At 58.1% G+C, this 19841-nt stretch overlaps 6 gene segments (V, D, J or C); all 6 read left to right on the top strand.

The window, feature by feature from the left end:
* The first annotated feature begins 1092 nt into the window (after positions 1-1092).
* Positions 1093-1682, top strand: LOC132222101 (probable non-functional immunoglobulin lambda variable 5-48). The segment is given in 2 exon segments: positions 1093-1151; positions 1252-1682. Coding segments are annotated over 2 exon segments (462 nt in total).
* A 2009-nt stretch (positions 1683-3691) lies between these two features.
* Positions 3692-4385, top strand: LOC132222103 (immunoglobulin lambda variable 1-40-like). The segment is given in 2 exon segments: positions 3692-3774; positions 3885-4385. Coding segments are annotated over 2 exon segments (426 nt in total).
* Positions 4386-7112: 2727 nt separating this feature from the next.
* Positions 7113-7708, top strand: LOC132222104 (immunoglobulin lambda variable 1-40-like). The segment is given in 2 exon segments: positions 7113-7217; positions 7326-7708. Coding segments are annotated over 2 exon segments (426 nt in total).
* A 4261-nt stretch (positions 7709-11969) lies between these two features.
* Positions 11970-12698, top strand: LOC132222069 (probable non-functional immunoglobulin lambda variable 5-48). The segment is given in 2 exon segments: positions 11970-12028; positions 12130-12698. Coding segments are annotated over 2 exon segments (480 nt in total).
* Positions 12699-15208: 2510 nt separating this feature from the next.
* LOC132222265 (immunoglobulin lambda variable 5-45-like) lies at positions 15209-15956 on the top strand. The segment is given in 2 exon segments: positions 15209-15263; positions 15364-15956. Coding segments are annotated over 2 exon segments (639 nt in total).
* Positions 15957-18586: 2630 nt separating this feature from the next.
* On the top strand, positions 18587-19164 carry LOC132222070 (immunoglobulin lambda variable 1-40-like). The segment is given in 2 exon segments: positions 18587-18685; positions 18796-19164. Coding segments are annotated over 2 exon segments (426 nt in total).
* Positions 19165-19841: the final 677 nt, after the last annotated feature.

Here is a 19841-nt window from a genome sequence, read left to right as displayed (position 1 = left end):
GAAAATGAATTGGAACCATTTGTTCTGCTGACCCGTGAGAGGGCCTGTGAAACTGTGCCTTTCCCATTCCGTGAAGTTGTTGCTCAGCATTTTCTTTCTTTCTACTTTTTAAAATATTTTATTGATTTTTTACACAGAGGAAGGGAGAGGAACAGAGGGCTAGAAACATTGATGAGAGAGAAACATCGATCAGCTGCCTCCCACACATTCCCCAATGGGTATGTGCTTGCAACCAAGGCACACGCCCCAGCCTGGAATCGAACCCGGGACACCCGAGTCCACAGGCCAACGCTCTATCCACTGAGCCAAACAGGCCAGTGCAGCATTTTCTGTTTTATAAGAACATTGGTCTCGTACTTATTCCATTGTTGATGGAGCCACACTTGTGTCTTCCAAGGAAAGTAAGCATGTTATCTATCTATCTATCTATCTATCTATATAAAAGGCTACTATGCAAAGTGTCCCCGCTGAAGTTAGACTGGGAGACCTGAGTTCGATTGCTCGCTATGACGTGAGATGACCACCAGAGGGCGGTGCGGAAAATGGAGGGGGAGCAGGGTTGGGGTGCTGAGGGAGTGAGGGAAGGAGGAGGTGCAGAGGTGGGGAACCTGATCGGCACTGATCACCAGCAAGGCCTAGGGACCCTTCCTATGCATGAATTTCGTGCACTGGTCCTCCAGTCTTTAAATTAAGGTTAGAAAACTTAGCATTTTCATGTTTCTTTTTTGCACATGTGACCAGCAGGTGGCACTGTGGGACTGCCCTGAGGTTCATGCAAGCTGCTCAGTGAGGACCATTTACTGACAGGAGCCCCATGGCCATGCTCTGTGCTCCCTGAAGGGAAAGCAGCAGCCACATCCTCTGAGCAGGGACCCTGGTGTGGTCCCAGCAGGTGCTTCCTCCCGGGGCCCCCAAGGGGTGAGCCCACTTTCATGCTCCTCAGTCTGGGGTGTGAGCTGAGCTCCAGCCCCAGGGCCCAGGGAGGGGCTGGGCAGTCCCTGGAGGGACCCCCATTTGCATGGCAGCCCCTCCCCTGGCAGAGGGTGGGGGAGAAAAGGAGGCCTGGGCAGCCCAGCCCCACTGTGGGCTCAGGGCTGTGAGCACCATGGCCTGGACTCCTCTGCTCCTCGCGCTCCTCTCTCACTGCTCAGGTTGGGACAGGCCTGGCACCCGGCTTCTTCCCTTCCTGCTCAGGCTCCTGGGAAACGTCCCCTGGTCCCTGCCCATCACTGACAGTGTCTGTGTCTGCAGGGTCCCTCTCCCAGCCGGTGCTGACTCAGCCGCCCTCCCTCTCTGCATCTCTGGGAGCCACAGCCACACTCACCTGCACCCTGAGCAGTGGCTTCAATGTTGGCGACTATGGAATGGTTTGGTACCAGCAGAAGCCAGCGAGCCCTCCCCGGTACCTGCTGTCCTACAAATCGGACTCAGACAAGTACCAGGGCGCGGGCGTGCCCAGCCGCTTCTCCGGATCCAAAGACGCCTCAGCTAACGCGGCTGTTCTGCACATCACTGGGCTGCAGCCCGAGGACGAGGCTGACTATCACTGTGACACATGGGACGGCAACTTCAAGACTCTCACAGTGGCCCAGACCCACAGGGAAGGGAGACAAAACCCTCCTCTCTGCTCCCTGGGCCTGGCCTGGTCCCCCTGCTGGAGGCTCTGACCAAGTGCAGCTCAGCCGGAACTTGTGCTGTCAGATCCCCACCCAGCACCTGACTGTGGGTGGAAAGTCCTTTTGACAATGTCACACCTTTGTCCTCACCTTTCTGGTTGACGTATTGTTCTCATGTCCTTGCTGTGTTCATGTTTCAGAGACAAAATCTCCTTCCTGGGAGACAACACTGTCCCATGGGAGACACTGAGGAGGTCAAATCAGGGTGATTCAGGCCAAGCTCAGTGCAGGGTGCAGCAGGGGCTGAGAGAGGAGTCAGGTCTGAGCCCTGGAATCTGAATTCCGTGATACAAACCCACACACAGCAATAACCTCATCTCGACACACAGGCAGCGAGCCCTCCAAATGCACAGAATGACAGCAGCGCTGCCACCTGGGCAGCTGCCGGCGGGCGCCGAGGGCCGGCCACTGGGAGGAGTCCCCCCTCGGGCAGCACCGGCCAGGCGGGGCCTCTGCTGCCGAGGTTCTGTCCCCACCCAGGGCCCGGGGCTTGGGACACAGGGACACGGTCCCCGCTTGTCTTTGAGCTTTTTCATGACTCAGACACCGAATCACTGACAGAAACGCCTGCGGCCAGTGGGCCTCAGCCGCTGCTGCTGGGAGCTGAGGGAACGCGTTCTGTCCTGCGGATGCTGGACGCCAGGGCCAGCGACTGTGGCTGTCCCCCCAGAGACAGGCCTGGCGCCGACACCGCTGTGTCCTGGGAGCTCTGCCTGCGGCAGGACCTTCTGTTCCTGGGACAGATGGAAGCTCCTAGAAACTCCTCGTGGGGGTCACTGGGCAGCGACTGGGGATTTCCAACAATAAGGACCAGACCACAGCGCACAGCTCCCAACTCACCACTGAAATGTAAAGTGATGTTAGAAAACATCTACTCACACCTTTTCAATTCAGAGCAGAAGGCACTGCGTTTCCATGCTTTCCCATCAATTCCTCTACCCACAGTTTCCAGCAATATGCATCATTCTAGAATTTATAAATCAGCCTTATTGTGACTTTCACATGTAATAACATACATGCATGCGAAGGTGGCTGAGTGCTGACTAACATAGTGTGAAGTTTTAAAGAAGCCCCAGCACAGCAATTAGAAAATGTCAACATTTTTTTGACAAGCAGGTCCCACATGTTCCCCTTTTCCTCTCAGACAAATGCCAACGTCTGACTGTGCGTTGAGAACAGATCCCAGGAGTGACCACAGCCCACGGCTCATGGACAACAATGGTGTCAGGAGGAGGAAATATGGACAGAAAATAACAGTGACCCCTGACCCCGGACTAGGACAGCCCCTGAGGGTTCCTCCCCACCCTGCCCAGCCCTGGGGAAGGGCCCCTTTCTCCTCGGGCCCTGGGTCCACGGGAAGGAGGCCTCCCGCCTCCAGGAGTGACTCCCACACAAGACAGAACCGAGTCCCCACAGAAGGGGAGGCGCCCCCACGGGGCTATCCCTGCTCTGGCCCTGACCTGAGCCCTGACCCTGGTCTAAGAGTTGGTGCAGGAGATGCCACTTGAGTCCTGTCCACGGACCCGCCCAGGGAGCTGTGGTCAGACTCCCCCTGAGGACGCCGAGTAGAGACTGAAGGTGCCACGAGGTGATGGGGAGGCCATAGAGGGGACCCTGGCCTGGCCCTAGGGCAGGGGCAGGGGACAGAGCAGTGGGAAGGCAGAGGTGGTCTCTCATGGGTTCTGGCCCCCATGTCAGTCAATGGTGTGTCTGGGTCTGGACACTAGAGGGCGCTGGGCGTTTGCTCCTGAGGGATCTGGGTGCTCAGAGATGGGACCAGCCCCCTGACAAAGCCCAGGACCATCTGCTCAGGGCTGTCAGCTGGGACTTCCCCAAACCTGGGCCCCACACAGCCCCACCCCCGCCCACACCAATGGCCATCTTCAGGGAGAGGGCCTGCCCAGATCCCAGGGAGAGATCAGATAGATGGGGTCTCATTTGCATAACAGGACCCTCCCTCCCACAGACTATGAAGAGGGGAAGGGAGAGGTGTGGGGTGCTCTGCTTCAGCAGTGGGGCCACAGGAGGCAGGACTCAGGGATGACCTCCACCATGGCCTGGGCCCCTCTCCTCCTCACCCTCCTGGCTCACTGCACAGGTGACTGGATCAGCAGATGGGGAAGGGGCCTTGGGAAGACACATGGGCCCTGCGTCCTTCTCTTGTCTCTAGACCCAGACTCACCCTCTCTGTGTCTCCCCCTCTTGCAGGATCCTGGGCCCAGTCTGTGCTGACTCAGGCATCCTCAGTGTCGGGGTCCCCGGGCAAGAGGGTCACCATCTCTTGCTCTGGAAGCAGCTCCAACATTGGGGGTAATGGTGTAGAGTGGTACCAACAGCTCCCAGGAAAGGCCCCCAAACTCCTCATCTATGATAATAGCAATCGACCCTCAGGGATTCCGGACAGATTCTCTGGCTCCAGGTCTGGCAACTCAGGTACCCTGACCATCACGGGGCTGCAGGCTGAGGACGTGGCCGACTATTACTGCTCAGCATGGGACAGCAGTCTTGGTGGTGCCACAGTGCTGCAGGCCTGTGGGGAAGTGAGACAAAAACCTCTCTCATCTGCCAGGAGGTGAGCTCTCCAGCAGCGGCTGTCCAACTATGAAGCCGGAGGTCATGGTTTGATTTCTCATCCGTGGACATGCCTGGGTTGTGGGCTCCATCCTCAGGTTGGGGAGGGCAGGAGGCAGCCCATCCATGATTCTCTCTCACCATGATCTTTCACTCTCTCTCTCCCTCTCCCTTCCGCTCTGACATCAATAAAAATATATTGAAGAAGGGGATGTGATTCACAGTGTGATTCTAAGGATCAAAGTTTGGGAGAGAAAACTCTAGATTGAGCTTGAACAGATTTTACCAGAAGAAGAATCTGTCGATGTGAACCCAAGTCTTCCTTCAGGGCAATGGGATTGTGACCAGGACACTGTAATGACAGCTCAGTGACCCGGCTCTGTCCCGTCCATGGAACCTCACAGGACAGAGCCTGAATGTGTCCCCAAAAGGTCCCTGAGGACGTGGAGGGTCTCCCGGTGGATGCGGAGTGTGAGCCGAACCCTCCTGTTTGCACATGAAGTGTGAGCACCTCCGGGAGGGTGGGAGCTTCTGGCCTCAGGCCTTGACAGGGGAGCCTGTGAGCCTCAGGCAAAGGGCGTGAGCTGTGTCACGTGGGCGGGCGTCTCTGAGCCCCTGGGCAGCCCTGCGCTCTTCATGCCCAGGGGACATTTGAGGGGGTGGCCTTCTTATGGTATTTGTAGTTGAAAGTCTCAGTTTTTCATGCTTTGTTCTGATATTGTTTACTTCTCTGTCCCTTATCTCTTTCGGCTTCCTGAGGAGGTGACTCTGAATTCGTGGTCAGAATATTCATGCGCCTCCATTTCCTGGGTCCCTGAGGGCCTTTATTGGAGCCCGAGGCTGCTGTCCTAGGTGCTGAACCAACGGGACCTGGAGCCCCGCGGGCATTCATGCATTTGAAGGAGCAGCCCCCCCACCCCCGGGAGGTCACGTGGCTCTGTGACTCCCAAGGGCTGATGGGATCGCCTCTCTGATGGCGGTCAGCAGGGGCTGTGTGCCTCACGGGGCTGCAGCTGGGCCTTTCCTGGGGGCTCCGTGGCTGGCTGGCCTGCAACCGGCCCTCAGGGGGGTGTCCTCATTCCGGCCCCTGGTGGACAGGCCGGCCCCAGCGTCAGGGTAACAGCGCTGGTGCTGGGAGAACATCTGGCTCAGGGCCTCAGTGGAGTCTGCACACAGCCGGCCTGTGACCAGGTGTGGGGAGGGCTGGTTCCCAGGGTCCCTGGGAAGGTCCCTGCAGGGACAGGATTTGCCCCTGAACCGGGATCAGAGGAGCTGCCCTGAGGCTGAGGGTGGCTTCTGGGGCCTGAGCCAGCAGGTCGGGGCGGGCTCGGCTCTGCAGCCTCCTGAGCAGCCTGGTCTGCTCCCTCCAGGTCCAGGGCGGCGGCGGTACAGCCCCAGCCAGGTCCCCACGGAGGTGGTCACGGCACACAGTGGCCAGCGAGCATCATGGCCAGCGCAGTGACAGTGGGTGAGGGTGGCGTGGGCCAGGGGAAGGGCTCCAGGCTGTGCCACACCCACCCCTCACCCCAGGAGAGGGCACCAAGGCCAAGGGTGGTGAGCATCTGCCCCACCCCACACCTGCCACTCCCACCCCTCAGCAGCCAAGCCCACCTCTCAGCAGCCACGCCTACCGCTCAGAAGCCACTCCCACCGCTCAGCAGCCACGCCCACCGTTCAGCAGCCAGGCCTACCGCTCAGCAGCCACGCCCACTGCTCAGTAGCCACGCCCACCGCTCAGCAGCCATGCTGCCCCTGCCTCCCAGGTGCCTGTCATATTCACTCTTCCCTTAAGTCTCTTTCAACCACAGTCATATAGGGCAGTGGTCCTCAACCTTGGCCGCACATGAGAATCACCTGGGAATCTTTCTAAAATCCTGATTTCTGGGCCTTATCCACTGACATAGGGCATGTGAAGGTGGCTGAGTGCTGACTAATCTATAAAGTTATTAAATGAGCCCTAGCACAGCAATTAGAAATTTTAACCGCATTTTTGCTCGGCACGTCCTGCATGTTCCCCTTTTCCTCTCAGATAAATGCCAACGTCTGACTGTGCGTTGAGAATGGATCCCATGAGTGACCACAGCCCATGGCTCATGGAGAACGATGGTGTCAGGAGGAGGAAATATGGACAGAAAATAACAGTGACCCCTGACCCCGGACTAGGACAGCCCCTGAGGGTTCCTCCCCACCCTGCCCAGCCCTGGGGAAGGGCCCCTTTCTCCTCGGGCCCTGGGTCCACGGGAAGGAGGCCTCCCGCCACCAGGAGTGAATCCCACACAAGACAGAACCGAGTCCGCACAGAAGGGGATGCGCCCCATGGGGCTGTCCCTGCTCTGGCCCTGACCTGAGCCCTGACCCTGGTCTAAGAGTTGGTGCAGGAGCTGCCACTTGAGTCCTGACCACGGACCCGCCCAGGGAGCTGTGGTCAGACTCCCCCTGTGGACGCCGAGTAGAGACTGAGGTGAGGGGAGGCCATAGAGGGGAACCTGGCCTGGCCCTAGGGCAGGGGCAGTGGTTAGTGCAGTGGGAAGGCAGAGGTGGTCTCTCATGGGTTCTGGTCCCCCTGTCACTCAATGGTGTGTCTGGGCCTGGACACTAGAGGGCGCTGGGGGTTTGCTCCTGAGGGATCTGGGTGCTCAGAGCTGGGACCAGGCCCCTGACAAAGCCCAGGACCATCTGCTCAGGGCTGTCAGCTGGGACTTCCCCAAACCTGGACCCACACAGCCCCACCCCCGCCCACACCAATGGCCATCCTCAGGCTGAGGTCCCTGCCCAGGGCCCAGGGAGAGATCAGATAGATGGGGTCTCATTTGCATAACAGGACCCTCCCTCCCCCAGACTATGAAGAGGGGAAGGGAGAGGTGTGGGGAGCTCTGCTTCAGCTGTGGGGCCTCAGGAGGCAGGACTCAGGGATGACCTCCACCATGGCCTGGGCCCCTCTCTTCCTCACCCTCCTGGCTCACTGCACAGGTGACTGGATAAGGGGACAGGGAAGGGGCCTTGGGAAGACACATGGGCCCTGCTTCCTCCTCTTGTCTCTAGTTCCAGACTCACCATCTGTGTCTCCCCCTTTTCCAGGATCCTGGGCCGAGCCTGTGCTGACTCAGCCATCCTCAGTGTCGGGGTCCCCTGGAGAGAGGGTCACCATCTCCTGCACTGGAAGCAGCACCAACATTGGGAGTAATAGTGTGCACTGGTATCAACAGCTCCCAGGAAAGGCCCCCAAATGCATCATCTATGGTAGTAACAATAGACCCTCAGGGGTCCCGGACCGATTCTCTGGCTCCAGGTCTGGCAACTCGGCCTCCCTGACCATCACGGGGCTGCAGGCTGAGGACGAGGCCGTCTATTACTGCGACTCATGGGACGATAGTATCAACGGTCCCACAGTGCTGCAGGCCTGTGGGGAAGTGAGACAAAAACCCCTCTGGTCTGCGAGGGGGTGAGCTCTCCAGCAGCTGCCTGTTCAGCTCAGCCTGTGACCTGTGGCTTCTGCTTATTCCCTCGCTGATGCCCTGGGCCCAGGTTCATCGGGGACCCTGCCTGGGGGTGAACGGTCCTCCCTCCCCTCCGGCCTCCATGTCACTCAGAGCAGCGCTTTCCCAGCTCAGGGTCCTGGAGGAAGGGAAGGCCTCTCCCCACCCGCAGGGCCAATCCCTCCCCCTGGGCTGCACTCACTGGGCCTGTGAGGCTGAGAGGAGCGACAGCTGGCTGGGCCCCGCCCCTGCCTGGGGCTCAGCACTGTGTGCTGTGCTGGAAGGACCCCTGGCCTTGTCCCATCCCATCAGGATCTACTCCCTTTAAGCCGTGCGACTGGTTTCCATTTGCTCTGTGATTTTAAGCAGAAGAATTGGCCATTCACAGCTGTCACTATAGCAGATTGGGGGGTGCCATGGTGGGCGCTGAAGGGGGTGGTCCCAGTGGGTGAAGGGTCCAGGAGGAGACACTTCCGGCTGTGACTACCTGGCTCTGGGAGTGTGGACAGCATGGGGACCCGGCAGGGAGCGCTGTCACACTGTGTCTGTGAAAGCAGCTGAGAGACTGGCTCTTAACTGTCCTCAGCACAAGAAATAGCCAAACTCGAGCTACCTCTGATGGCTGAGGTCAAGGAGAAGTATTCTGGGGTGGTTTTGTAGTATATACCTCACAGCGGCATTATGTCGTACACCTGACACTAATTAATGTAAATTACATCTCAGTTAAAAATAAATTAAAATAAATCTGAATCTTCTGTTTCCCAAAAATCAGCACGTGGAAGTCTATAGCAGCTTTATTAACCCCCTAGATCCGTGGTCGCCAAACCACAGCTCTCGAGCCACATGCGGCTCTTTGGCCCCTTGATTGTGGCCATGAAGTTTCAATCTCACTGTATGTGTGTGCCCGTACGTGGTCTTTCGTGGAAGAGCCACACTCAAGGGGCCGCAGTTTGCCGACCACTGCCCTAGACCAGTGGTTCTCAACCTTGGCTGCACATTAGAATCACCTGGGAATCTTGTTAAAATCCTTATTTCTGGGCCTAACCATTACTAACAAAGAAACAATTTCCAGAGGATGAGGCCCAGAAATCAGGATTTTAACAAGATTCCCAGGTGATTGTGATGTGAGCCAAGGTTGAGAACCACTGCCCTAGACTGAGAGCAGCCAGGAGTCGGTGCCTGGAGTCTGTGACAGCTGTGAGTGGCGGGATGTCCTCCCATAAGGGCCTGATTTAAAAAGGCGATGTGGCCGTGGCCCAGTGGTTGAGTGTCAACCTATGAACCAGGAGGTCACGGTTCAATTCCTGGTCAGGCAGGACACATGTCCTGGTTTCGGGCTACATCCCCAGTGGGGTGTGTGCAAGAGGCAGTCGATCCATGATTCTCTCTCATCATTGAATATCCTGTCTCTCTCTCCCTATCCCTTCCTCGCTGAACTCAATAAACATATGTCTTAAAGAAGAAGAAAGGCTGGTTTGGAGGTTTTTAATACCTAGATCTTCCAAGGACATGAAGCACCCTTCCCCCTGCTGGTTAGGGCTCCTCCCACCTCCCTCCCCGCCCCCCATCTCCTGTGAATGATTTAATTCCCCTCCGGCCTCCAGTGGTTTCAGCGAAAACTGCCTGAATGTGTGGCCCAAAGGTTGGGAGGCCCATTGTCCGTGTGACCATTGGAGCTGGGTCTCTGCTTCCTCACGTGGCCCCCAGGCTGGTCCCCCCGAGACGTGCAGCTGCAGGTCTGCTGGTGACAAGGCCTCTCCAGTGTCCACCGTGGGCGTGTCCCGGTTTCTGCAGGAGCCAGGGGAGCAGGTGATGGGTCTCGTGGCAGGGCCTGCGGTCCCTGTGCTGGCTGCTGGCTCCTTGGTCATTGCCCATCAGCTCATCCTGACCTGGAACCTCCGTACTGACATGTTACTTAGGACATCTGTGTCCACATCTAGCATGATTGTCCTGTCATTTTTAGTTTTCTAACATTTCCAGGAGCATGTGTCGCTGTGATAACGGCTTTAAAACCAACCAGACAGGGTACAACTTGTTAAATGTTTTTGAGAAATTTGGATGAAAATGAATTAGAACCATTAGATCTGCTGACATGTGAGAAGGCCCGTGAAACTGCCTTTCCCATTCCGGGAAGTCGTCCCTCAGCATTTTCTGTTTTATAAGAACACTAGTGGCCCGGTGCACGAAATTCGTGCACTGGGTGTGTGTGTGTGTGTGGGGGGGTGTCCCTCAGCCCAGCCTGCCCCCTCTCACATACTGGGAGCCCTCAGGCGTTGACCCCCATCACCCTCCAATCGCAGGATCGGCCCCTTGCCCAGGCCTGACGCCTCTGGCCTAGGCGTCCGGCCCGGGCAGCGGGGACCCGCAGCTGCAGCGGCCCCACGATCGTGGGCTTCGCTTTAGGCCCAGGCAAGGGACCCCTAGCTCCCGGGACTGCCAGCTTCGACTGTGCCCAGCTCCCATCACTGGCTCCACCCCTACTTCCTGCTATCACTGGCCAGGGCGGAAAAGGCACTTGATTCTCCGATCATGGCTGGGGGGCAGGGCAAAGGCGGCCCCAGGGCCGCCTTTGCCCTGCCCCCCAGCTCTTAGCTCCCCCCTGGGTTTCCGATCACTGTCAGTGGCAGGGGGCTTCTTCCTGCTTTCCCTTTCGCCTCCCTGCATTGTGCCTACATATGCAAATTAACCGCCATCTAGTTGGCAGTTAACCGCCAATCTTAGTTGGCAGTTAACCGCCAATCTTAGTTGGCAGTTAATTTGCATATAGCCCTGATTAGCCAATGAAAAGGGTAGCTCGTACGCCAATTACCATTTTTCTCTTTTATTAGTGTTGATTGGGCTCTTAGTTATTTCATCGTTGATGCAGCCACACTTGTGTCTTCCAAGGAGAGTTAGCATGTTATCTATCTATCTATCTATCTACATAAAAGGCTAATATGCAAAGTGTCCCTCCGGGAGTTCAACCAGGAGATCTGAGTTCGATTGCTCGCTATGACGTGAGCTGACCACCAGAGGGCGGTGCGGAACATGGAGGGGGAGCAGTGGTTGGGCGCTGAGGGAGTGAGGGAAGGAGGAGGTGCAGAGGTGGGGAACCTGATCGGCCCTGATCACCAGCAAGGCCTAGGGACCCTTCCTGTGCATGAATTTCGTGCACTGGTCCTCCAGTCTTTAAATTAAGGTTAGAAATATTAGCTTTTCTATTTTTGCACATGTGCCGGGGTCCAACCCCAGCGGGTCCAGGGGTTCCCAAAGGCATAGACGGAGTCGGCGAAGAAGGAATGACACGGAGACAGTGTTCAGTTGATCAGCAGCCTAGCCAGGATCTCTAGCCCGGATCTCCAGCCAAGTTCTGGTCTGGATTTCCAGAGAGGTTCTGCTTCAGATCTCCAGAGAGGTTCTGTGGCCATGTTCCCTCACTAGGTTCTCCAGCCAGGTTCTGTCTGAGATCTCCAGCCAGGTTCGGTCACCAGGTTCTAGTCAGGCTCTCTCGCCAACCTCTGCAGTCAGGTTCAGTCCAGGATCCCTTGCCATGTTCTCTCCATCAAAGCTCCTCCATCTCCAGGTTCCGTGTAGGTTCTGTCTTCTGAATTCTGTGTTCTGAGTTCTGTCTCTTTCTGTCTTGTTACAACTGTATTTATACCAGTTGATTCAATCCCATCAATCTCTATTCCAAAGGTTAGGGCGTTTCTTATCTCCATTCCAGGGAGTAAAGATTATGTAGCTTAAGCATGATTGTTCGTAGTTAAAGTGATTAATTACCCGCCTGGCACTTAGTTAAGGGGTTTTATTCCCTCCCTAACTTCAGGGGAAAATCTCTACCTGGAGAAACAACCTTTCTCAGAGGTGACCTTGGTTAAAACACATAGTGCCAAGAAGGTGAGCAAACATATTAAGAAAAGTGGCACTGTGGGACTGCCCTGAGATTCATGCAAGCTGCTCAGTGAGGACCATTTACTGACAGGAGCCCCATGGCCATGCTCTGTGCTCCCTGAAGGGAAAGCAGCAGCCACATCCTCTGAGCAGGGACCCTGGTGTGGTCCCAGCAGGTGCTTCCTCCCGGGGCCCCCAAGGGGTGAGCCCACCTCCATGCTCCTCAGTCTGGGGTGTGAGCTGAGCTCCAGCCCCAGGGCCCAGGGAGGGGCTGGACAGTCCCTGGAGGGACCCCCATTTGCATGGCAGCCCCTCCCCTGGCAGAGGGTGAGGGAGAAAAGGAGGCCTGGGCAGCCCAGCCCCACTGTGGGCTCAGGGCTGTGAGCACCATGGCCTGGACTCCTCTGCTCCTCGCGCTCCTCTCTCACTGCACAGGTAGGGATAGGCCTGGGACCCGGCTTCTTCCCTTCCTGCTCAGGCTCCTGGGAAACGTGCCCTGGTCCCTGCCCATCACTGACAAGTGTCTGTGTCTGCAGGGTCCCTCTCCCAGCCTGTGCTGACTCAGCCGCCCTCCCTCTCTGCATCTCTGGGAGCCACAGCCAGACTCACCTGCACCCTGAGCAGTGGGTCCAACGTTGGCAGCTATGTTATAGCCTGGTACCAGCAGAAGCCAGGGATCCGTCCCCGGTACCTCCTGTACTACTACTCAGACTCAAATAAGCACCAGGGCTCTGGGGTCCCCAGCCGCTTCTCTGGATCCAAAGACACCTCGGCCAATGCGGGGGTCCTGACCATCTCGGGGCTGCAGCCTGAGGACGAGGCTGACTATTACTGTGCCACATGGGACGGCAGCTATAAGACTCACAGTGGTGCAGACCCACAGGGAAGTGAGACAAAAACCTCCTCTCCTTTCTCCTGGCCTGACCTTGGCCCCTGCTGGCGGCTCTGCCCAGTTCTGGCTCAGCCGTGACTGTGCTGATAGGTGTCCATCCGGCACCGGGTGATGCTGGGACCCGGGGTCCTGACAGGGTCACAGCTTTGACATCAGGTCAGCGTTTCCATTGATTTGTTGCTCATGGAATGTGTGCCAGGCTCACGGTCTCACAGGTAACATTCCTCAGGGATGAAGGTTCCCATGGAGACATCGGAGGAGGTTGAGTCAGATTCATTCAGGACGAGCTCAGATCCGAGTGGAGAAGTGACTGAGAGAGGATCCTGGTCTGAGGGCTCAAATCTGAATTTTGCATTAAAACCGACCTGCAGAAATGAAGTGTATTCTCTATAACAGCAGGGAACTATGAAAATGTAAAGATAGCAACATCCCATCTGCAGCCACATGCATATGAGCTCCCTGAGGATACGTCTGGCTGTGGGATGGGATGATGGATGTGAGGCTCTATGCCTTAGCTCTGGGGCCAAAGGACCAGGGTGTCAGGGTGTCTCCACCAGGTCCTGGGTCCCCCTTGTCCTCACGATTAAACATGACCCAGGGACAGGCTCCCGATGCTCATGCTCATGCTGGCAGCCTGCCCAGCCCTGCCCCGTGCCCTGCAGCGTGGACCCTGCCTGTGCACACGGGTCCCTGCATCTCCCTTGCTCCTCCAGCTCCTCCAGGGCCCGGAACCAGGACAGACAGCCCAGGCCTAGTGCCCTGGCCCAGGCAGCAGCACTGGGGAGAAAGGTGTCATTTTGATCCCTCAGCACCGGTGACATCTCAGCAACACTTTGCACCCAATGACACAGCCACATCCTCAGGACATGGGGGTCCTCCGCCCGGCCGGCGGGGCTCAGTGGCTGAGCATCTACCTGTGAACTAGGAGGTCAGGGTTGTATCCCAGGTCAGGGCACATGCCCAGGTTGCAGACACCATCCCCAGTGGGGGGCGTTCAGGAGGCAGGCAGTCGATGATCCTCTGTCATCTTTGATGTTTCTCTCTCTCTCTCTCTGCCTCTTCCTTCTTCTCTGAAATCAATAAAAATATATTTAAAAAAAAAGAAATGTTGGCTCTCATTTTGGTCCCATGTCAGCTACCGCAGAGGCCCCTGTCACAGCTTGAGGATGAGGCTGAGCATCACTGACCAGCCCACCCCAGGGCCCCGCCCTCCTCCCAGCACAGCCCCGGGGGTGTGAGTCCCCTTCCTGGGCTCCCAGTCTCTCCCGGGAGGTGCTGACTCCAGGTTGAATTATCATCATCATCATCATCATCACCATTACATTTCATAGGATTCTGCTAAGTGAGCACAAGAGAAATGAGTTGGTAGCTCATCTCCTTGCCGTCTCCCACCCACACCCCCGGGTCAGCAGGAGGTCACAGGTTCTGGCAGCTTCCCCAGGGGCAGGACAGACAGAGTAGAGCACAGCTGAGTCTGGAGGAGGAAGGTCACTGTCCTCACCCCCAGGTCAGGAGCGCCCTCTGCAGACTCGGGCGGGGAGGCCTGAGGGACACGATGGTGCCTGCAGGCCCTGCTCTGAGGGGAGGTCCATCCTGGAACCAGAAGGAAGATCTTCCGGGGCTTCCCCAGCGTTTCTCCAGGGGCCTGGACAGGAAGGCTGGTGTCTAAGGGTCTCACTGACATCCCATGGCTGTGTCTTAAAGGGCCGGACCGATTATCACACAAAATGCCCCCAAACAGGCATTGCTGGTTCCTGTGGCTTTTCCCCTCCCTCGATCTGCCATGGCCCCCCCACACACGCATTCAGTGTCTTCAGCTCTTTGTGTGGCCATTGCGTGGGGACTACGAAGAGACTGCTCCCCCTAAACCCACACCCAGCTCATCACAGAGGGCCCAGCGCAGAAGGCACTGCATCATCAGCCAACACCCCCCGTTCACGGGACGGATGAGCGAGTCCACAGAGACAGACTGAGTGAGTGACATGCGTGTCAGGAGGCCCTCCGTCTGTGAAGAGGGAGGAGCCCAGGGCTGTGTCCCAGGCTCATGTCCCTTCTCAGCCCCCCGCCCTCAGGACCCTCAGCACCATGACCTCCCCTGAAGGCTGGGGCACAGCTGACTGTTTATGAACGAGTGAGGCCGCATCTCTAACTGCCTCCCAGACCAGCACCTCCCAGTCACGTCCTTGCTGGCACCTCCCAGGCTGGGCCCAGGAGTGAGACGCTGCAGTGAGCGCCAGCCTCTGTGCCAGTCAGACCAGATGTGGGAACAGGCAGTGGCCTGGGAGCTGCAGACACCAGCTGGGCCCAGGGCTTTGGACCAGGGCGATGTAGTGTGTGCTGAGGCCAGCAGGGGGCGCTGTGGGATCGCCTTGTGGCCCCCACCCAGCTGCTCACTAAGGACTTTCCTTCCACTCACAGGGGCCTGGACCTGGGCGCTGGGCCCTGTGCGCCCTGATGGGGACTAGCTGTGTCTGTGCTGGCAGCGCCCCCTGAGCAACAGCCTCTGTGCTGTCTCAGCAGGTGCTTCCTCCCAGGGCCCCCCAGGGTGAGCCCACCTCCATGCCCCTCAGTCTGGGGTGAGAGCTGAGCTCCAGCCCCAGGGCCCAGGGAGGGGCTGGGCAGTCCCTGGAGGGACCCTCATTTGCATGGCAGCCCCTCCCCTGGCAGAGGGTGGGGGAGAAAAGGAGGCCTGGGCAGCCCAGCCCCACTGTGGGCTCCGGGCTGTGAGCACCATGGCCTGGACTCCTCTGCTCCTCGCGCTCCTCTCTCACTGCACAGGTAGGGACAGGCCTGGGACCCGGCTTCTTCCCTTCCTGCTCAGGCTCCTGGGAAACGGCCCCTGGTCCCTGCCCATCACTGACAGTGTCTGTGTCTGCAGGGTCCCTCTCCCAGCCGGTGCTGACTCAGCCGCCCTCCCTCTCTGCATCTCTGGGAGCCACAGCCAGACTCACCTGCATCCTGAGCAGTGACGTCAGTGTTGGTGACTACAGGATATACTGGTACCAGCAGAAGTCAGGGAGCCCTCCCCGGCTTCTCCTCTACTATAAATCAGACTCAGAGAAGTACCAGGGCTCCGGGGTCCCCAGCCGCTTCTCTGGATCCAAAGACGCCTCGGCCAATGCGGGGCTCCTGCTCATCTCGGGGCTGCTGCCTGAGGACGAGGCCGACTATTACTGTCTGATCAGGCACAATAGTGCTTCTCACAGTGACACACACAGATGGGGAAGTGCGACAAAAACCTCGGCCTCCCCAGGATCTTATTTCACAGCAACTGAACCTGTTAACATAACTCCCAATTGCAAACTATACATGGAAGTACTTCTGGTTTATAATGTGTCACTTTCCATTTTTTATCCCATGTACCTGAGCCAACACCCCAACCCAATGGTCATTATGTCCCTGAAAGAAGGCCTGTCCCCCGTGGGTCAGAAGCCCAGGTCCCGGGCGATGGCTGTTTCTGACGTGAAATAAGGGAACAGCTTTGGAAACGGTTCCCAGAGCCCAGGACCCTCCCAGCAGGCGGCCCGTCCCCGGAGCACGGACTCCGTGCCCAGAGGTCAGAGCAGGGACCCCTCAGTCCCCGGCTCCTCGCCCAAGGCCCCTGCCCAGCCCTGTGCCCACGGACCGGCTCTCAGCTGCGAGGGGCGGGGGAGCCTCGGGCCCAGGAGGAAGCCCCGGCACAGGGCTGGCCGTCACCTCTGCTGGACCCTGACCTTCAGGGCCGCTGGGGAGAGGGGCGGTCAGAGGGAAACGGGTGGCCGGGGCCCAGGAACCCTCTTTGGGTCTCGACGGGGTGAGCGAGCTGCACGGTGGCTGGTGCTGAGCTGCTCCAGGAAGGAGGCGGGCGCCAGGGTCTGTGGGGTGACGCTCTCACAGCTGACGCCACTCGGGCCCATGGGGCTCCCGGGAGTGGGGTTCCCTGAGCCTCAGGCTCTGACTGTATCCTCTCCTCTCACCCACTGGGCTTTCCTACCCCCAGGGTGTGGGTGGCTGTGGGCCATGGGGAGCAGGCCTTCCCAACGGGTGCCTGTCCCTCCCGCTGGGAAGCTGTTGATGAGCCCAGGTCCCAGGTCACCTTCTCCTGAACCTGGGTCAGCAGACACACTGACCGTTCCCATAGCAACGGTCCCCACAGCTCCCAGGCTGAGCGCCTACCGGACCTTGGGACCTAGGACAGAGGTGATTGACAGGCTGGGGTCAGCCCTCTTCCCGCTCTCCTGGCTTCTCACTGGGCCCTGTGACCAGCCCTGGTCTGTGGCCTGAGGAGGAGGCTGCCTGTCCCTGTCACGTGACTTCATCAACCCGCTGCCACACGGAGCTGCCAGCCCGGGGCCAGCTGAGGGGCATCTGCCCTCCTCTCCTGCAGGACCAGCTCACCCTGCCCCCGATTTCAAAGATACGACTGAGATTCCGGGCCGGTTGGCTCTGTGGGTAGCGCCTCAGCCTCCAGACAGAAGGGTCCGGGTTTGATTCTGATCAAGGCTCATGCCCGGGTTCAATGCTCCATCCCCAGTAGGGGGCGCGCAGGAGGCAGTCGCTCAATATTCTCTCTCATCATTAATGTTTCAATCTCTCTCTCCCTCTCCCTTCCTCTCTGAAATCAGTAAAAACATTTTTTAAAAAGGGAGAGGGCAAGGGACCCAGAGGCTTCTCACATCATCTCCAAAATGTCCGGATTCTGTATAAATTACTCCTCGTTATGTCCGGAACCAGGAGGTTAAAAGCCTGAAGGAGAAAAGAGAATCTACCGACACCAGCCCTGGGGCGGCCCAGAGGAGGGGGTTGTGGGCGGATACATGAGGACAGGGCCCCACAGTCCACGGAGGAGCAGCACACGCTTCTTAGTCCAAAGGGAGGAAGAGACACCCAGGATTCAATAGGCTCTGTGAACACAGCCAAAGGGCAGTTATAGAACCAAAGACAAAACGGGGGAAGCTCTCTGCAGGGAGTCAGAAGGAGGAAATACCTGGTTGGTTGGTTTGTTTGAAGGGGCATCAGTCCTTGTGTAGTTCCACCACCATGACTATTCCCAGGCCCTCTCCTTGGAGCCTCTGCCTTGCCCACCCTCCCTCAGGGGGGACAGGCCCTGAGGCCCCGCCCTCACCCTCTGACCCCACACCCCACGGTGCATCTCCTTCTCCTTCCATCCCCAAAAGTGCTCCCCAGGTCACCGTGAGGTCATCAATCAGTATCTCCCCTCACAGGCCCTGGTCCCGGTGGTGCTGTCACTGTCCCTTCCCCTCCTGTGTCCAGGGAGCTGGGGTCACAGTGAGTCTCAGTCAGACAATCAGACACCAGACTGTCCTACGGACAGAAAACAGACGAGTGGGAAATATTATATTCAATGTCCCTATCAGTGAGGATGCTGGTTACTAGGTAAAGCTGGACCGAAAAGCGTGTGCAGAAACGCAATATGTATAATCCACTGGACAAAAGGAAGGACACTGAGAGAATAGTATTTATGTGCTGGGAAGAGTGATTAATTTCTAACAGGGAGGAATCCCATAAAAAAATAAAACTGTGCCCTGAAAATTAGGGACCTCGCCTCCTGGGGACGGTCGCTGCTCTGGCCCTGATCCTGGGAGGAAAGTTCCCTAAGTGACACCAGCTCAGCTCTGACCATGAACAGCCAGGGAGACGGGCCCAGACTCCCAGGAGGAGGCGGAGGGGACATAGAGAGAGTCCTGAGGGGATGAGGAGGCCACCTCAGGGGGCACCTGGACGCCCTGAGCCAGGGGGTCAGAGCACAGAGCTGGGGGAGGCAGGACCTGTCCCTCATGGGCTCAGTCAGCAGGGGACACAGTGGTGCATCCAGGCCTGGGCACCAGGGGGCGCTCAGGGGCTGCTGCTGAAGGGCTGGGCTCATCAGAGCTGCAACCTGTTCCCTGCCCCTGCCTGGTGCCCTGTGCTCAGGGCTCACAGCTGTGACCTTGCCACCCCCTGGGCCCCACACAGCCCCACCCCTGCCCTCACCCTGTCATCCTCAGGCACAGGGACCCGACCCAGGGCCCAGGGAGGGATCAAATAGATGGGGTCTAATTTGCATGAGTGGGCCCTCCCTCCCCCAGACTATGAAGAGGGGAAGGGAGAGGTGTGGGGAGCTCTGCTTCAGCTGTGGGGCCTCAGGGGGCAGGACTCAGGGATGACCTCCACCATGGCCTGGGCCCCTCTCCTCCTCACCCTCCTGGCTCACTGCACAGGTGACTGGATAAGGGGACAGGGAAGGGGCCCTGGGAAGACACATGGGTCCTGCTTCCTCCTCTCGTCTCTAGACCCAGACTCACCCTCTCTGTGTCTCCCCCTCTTGCAGGATCCTGGGCCCAGTCTGTGCTGACTCAGCCATCCTCAGTGTCGGGGTCTCCGGGCGAGAGGGTCACCATCTCCTGCACTGGAAGCAGCACCAACATTGGGGATAACTATGTGTCCTGGTACCAACAGCTCCCAGGAAAGGCCCCCAAACTCCTCATCTATGGTGATAGCGATAGAGAATCAGGAGTCCCTGACCGGTTCTCTGGCTCCAAGTCTGGCACCTCTGCCTCCCTGACCATCACGGGGCTGCAGGCTGAGGACGAGGCCGACTATTACTGCTCAGCATGGGACAGCAGTATCGATGGTCCCACAGCGCTGCAGGCCTGTGGGGAAGTGAGACAAAAACCCCTCTGGTCTGCGAGGGGGTGAGCTCTCCAGCAGCTGCCTGTTCAGCTCAGCCTGTGACCTGTGGCTTCTGCTTATTCCCTCGCTGACGCCCTGGGCCCAGGTTCATCCGGGGACCCTGCCTGGGGGTGAACGGTCCTCCCTCCCCTCCGGCCTCCATGTCACTCAGAGCAGCGCTTTTCCAGCTCAGGGACCAGGAGGAAGGGAAGGCCTCTCCCCACCCACGGGGCCCTTGTTCCCTCCCCCTGGGCTGCACTCCCTGTGCCTGGGAGGCTGAGATGAGTGACAGCTGGCTGGGCCCCGCCCCTGCCTGGGGCTCAGCACTGTGTGCTGTGCTGGAAGGACCCCTGGCCCTGTCCCATCCCATCAGGATCTACTCCCTTTAAGCCGTGGGACTGGTTTCCATTTGCTCTGTGATTTTAAGCACAAAAATCGGCAACTCACAGCTGTCACTATAGCAGATTGGGGGGTGCCATGGTGGGCGCTGAAGGGGGTGGTCCCAGTGGGTGAAGGGGTCCAGAAGGGGACACTTCCGGCTGTGACCACCTGGCTCTGGGTGTATCGACAGCATAGGGACCCGGCAGGGAGCGCTGTCACACTGTGTCTGTGAAAGCAGCTGAGAGACTGGATCTTAAGTGTCCTCAGCACAAGAAATAGCAGAACTTGTAGCCACGTATGATGCAGAGGTCAAGGCAATGTATT

This window comes from Myotis daubentonii, chromosome 19, assembly GCF_963259705.1.
Source record: "Myotis daubentonii chromosome 19, mMyoDau2.1, whole genome shotgun sequence".
Taxonomy (NCBI): domain Eukaryota; kingdom Metazoa; phylum Chordata; class Mammalia; order Chiroptera; family Vespertilionidae; genus Myotis; species Myotis daubentonii.
The sequence above is the reverse complement of the archived record's forward strand: the minus strand, read 5'-3'. Positions and strand labels throughout refer to the sequence as shown.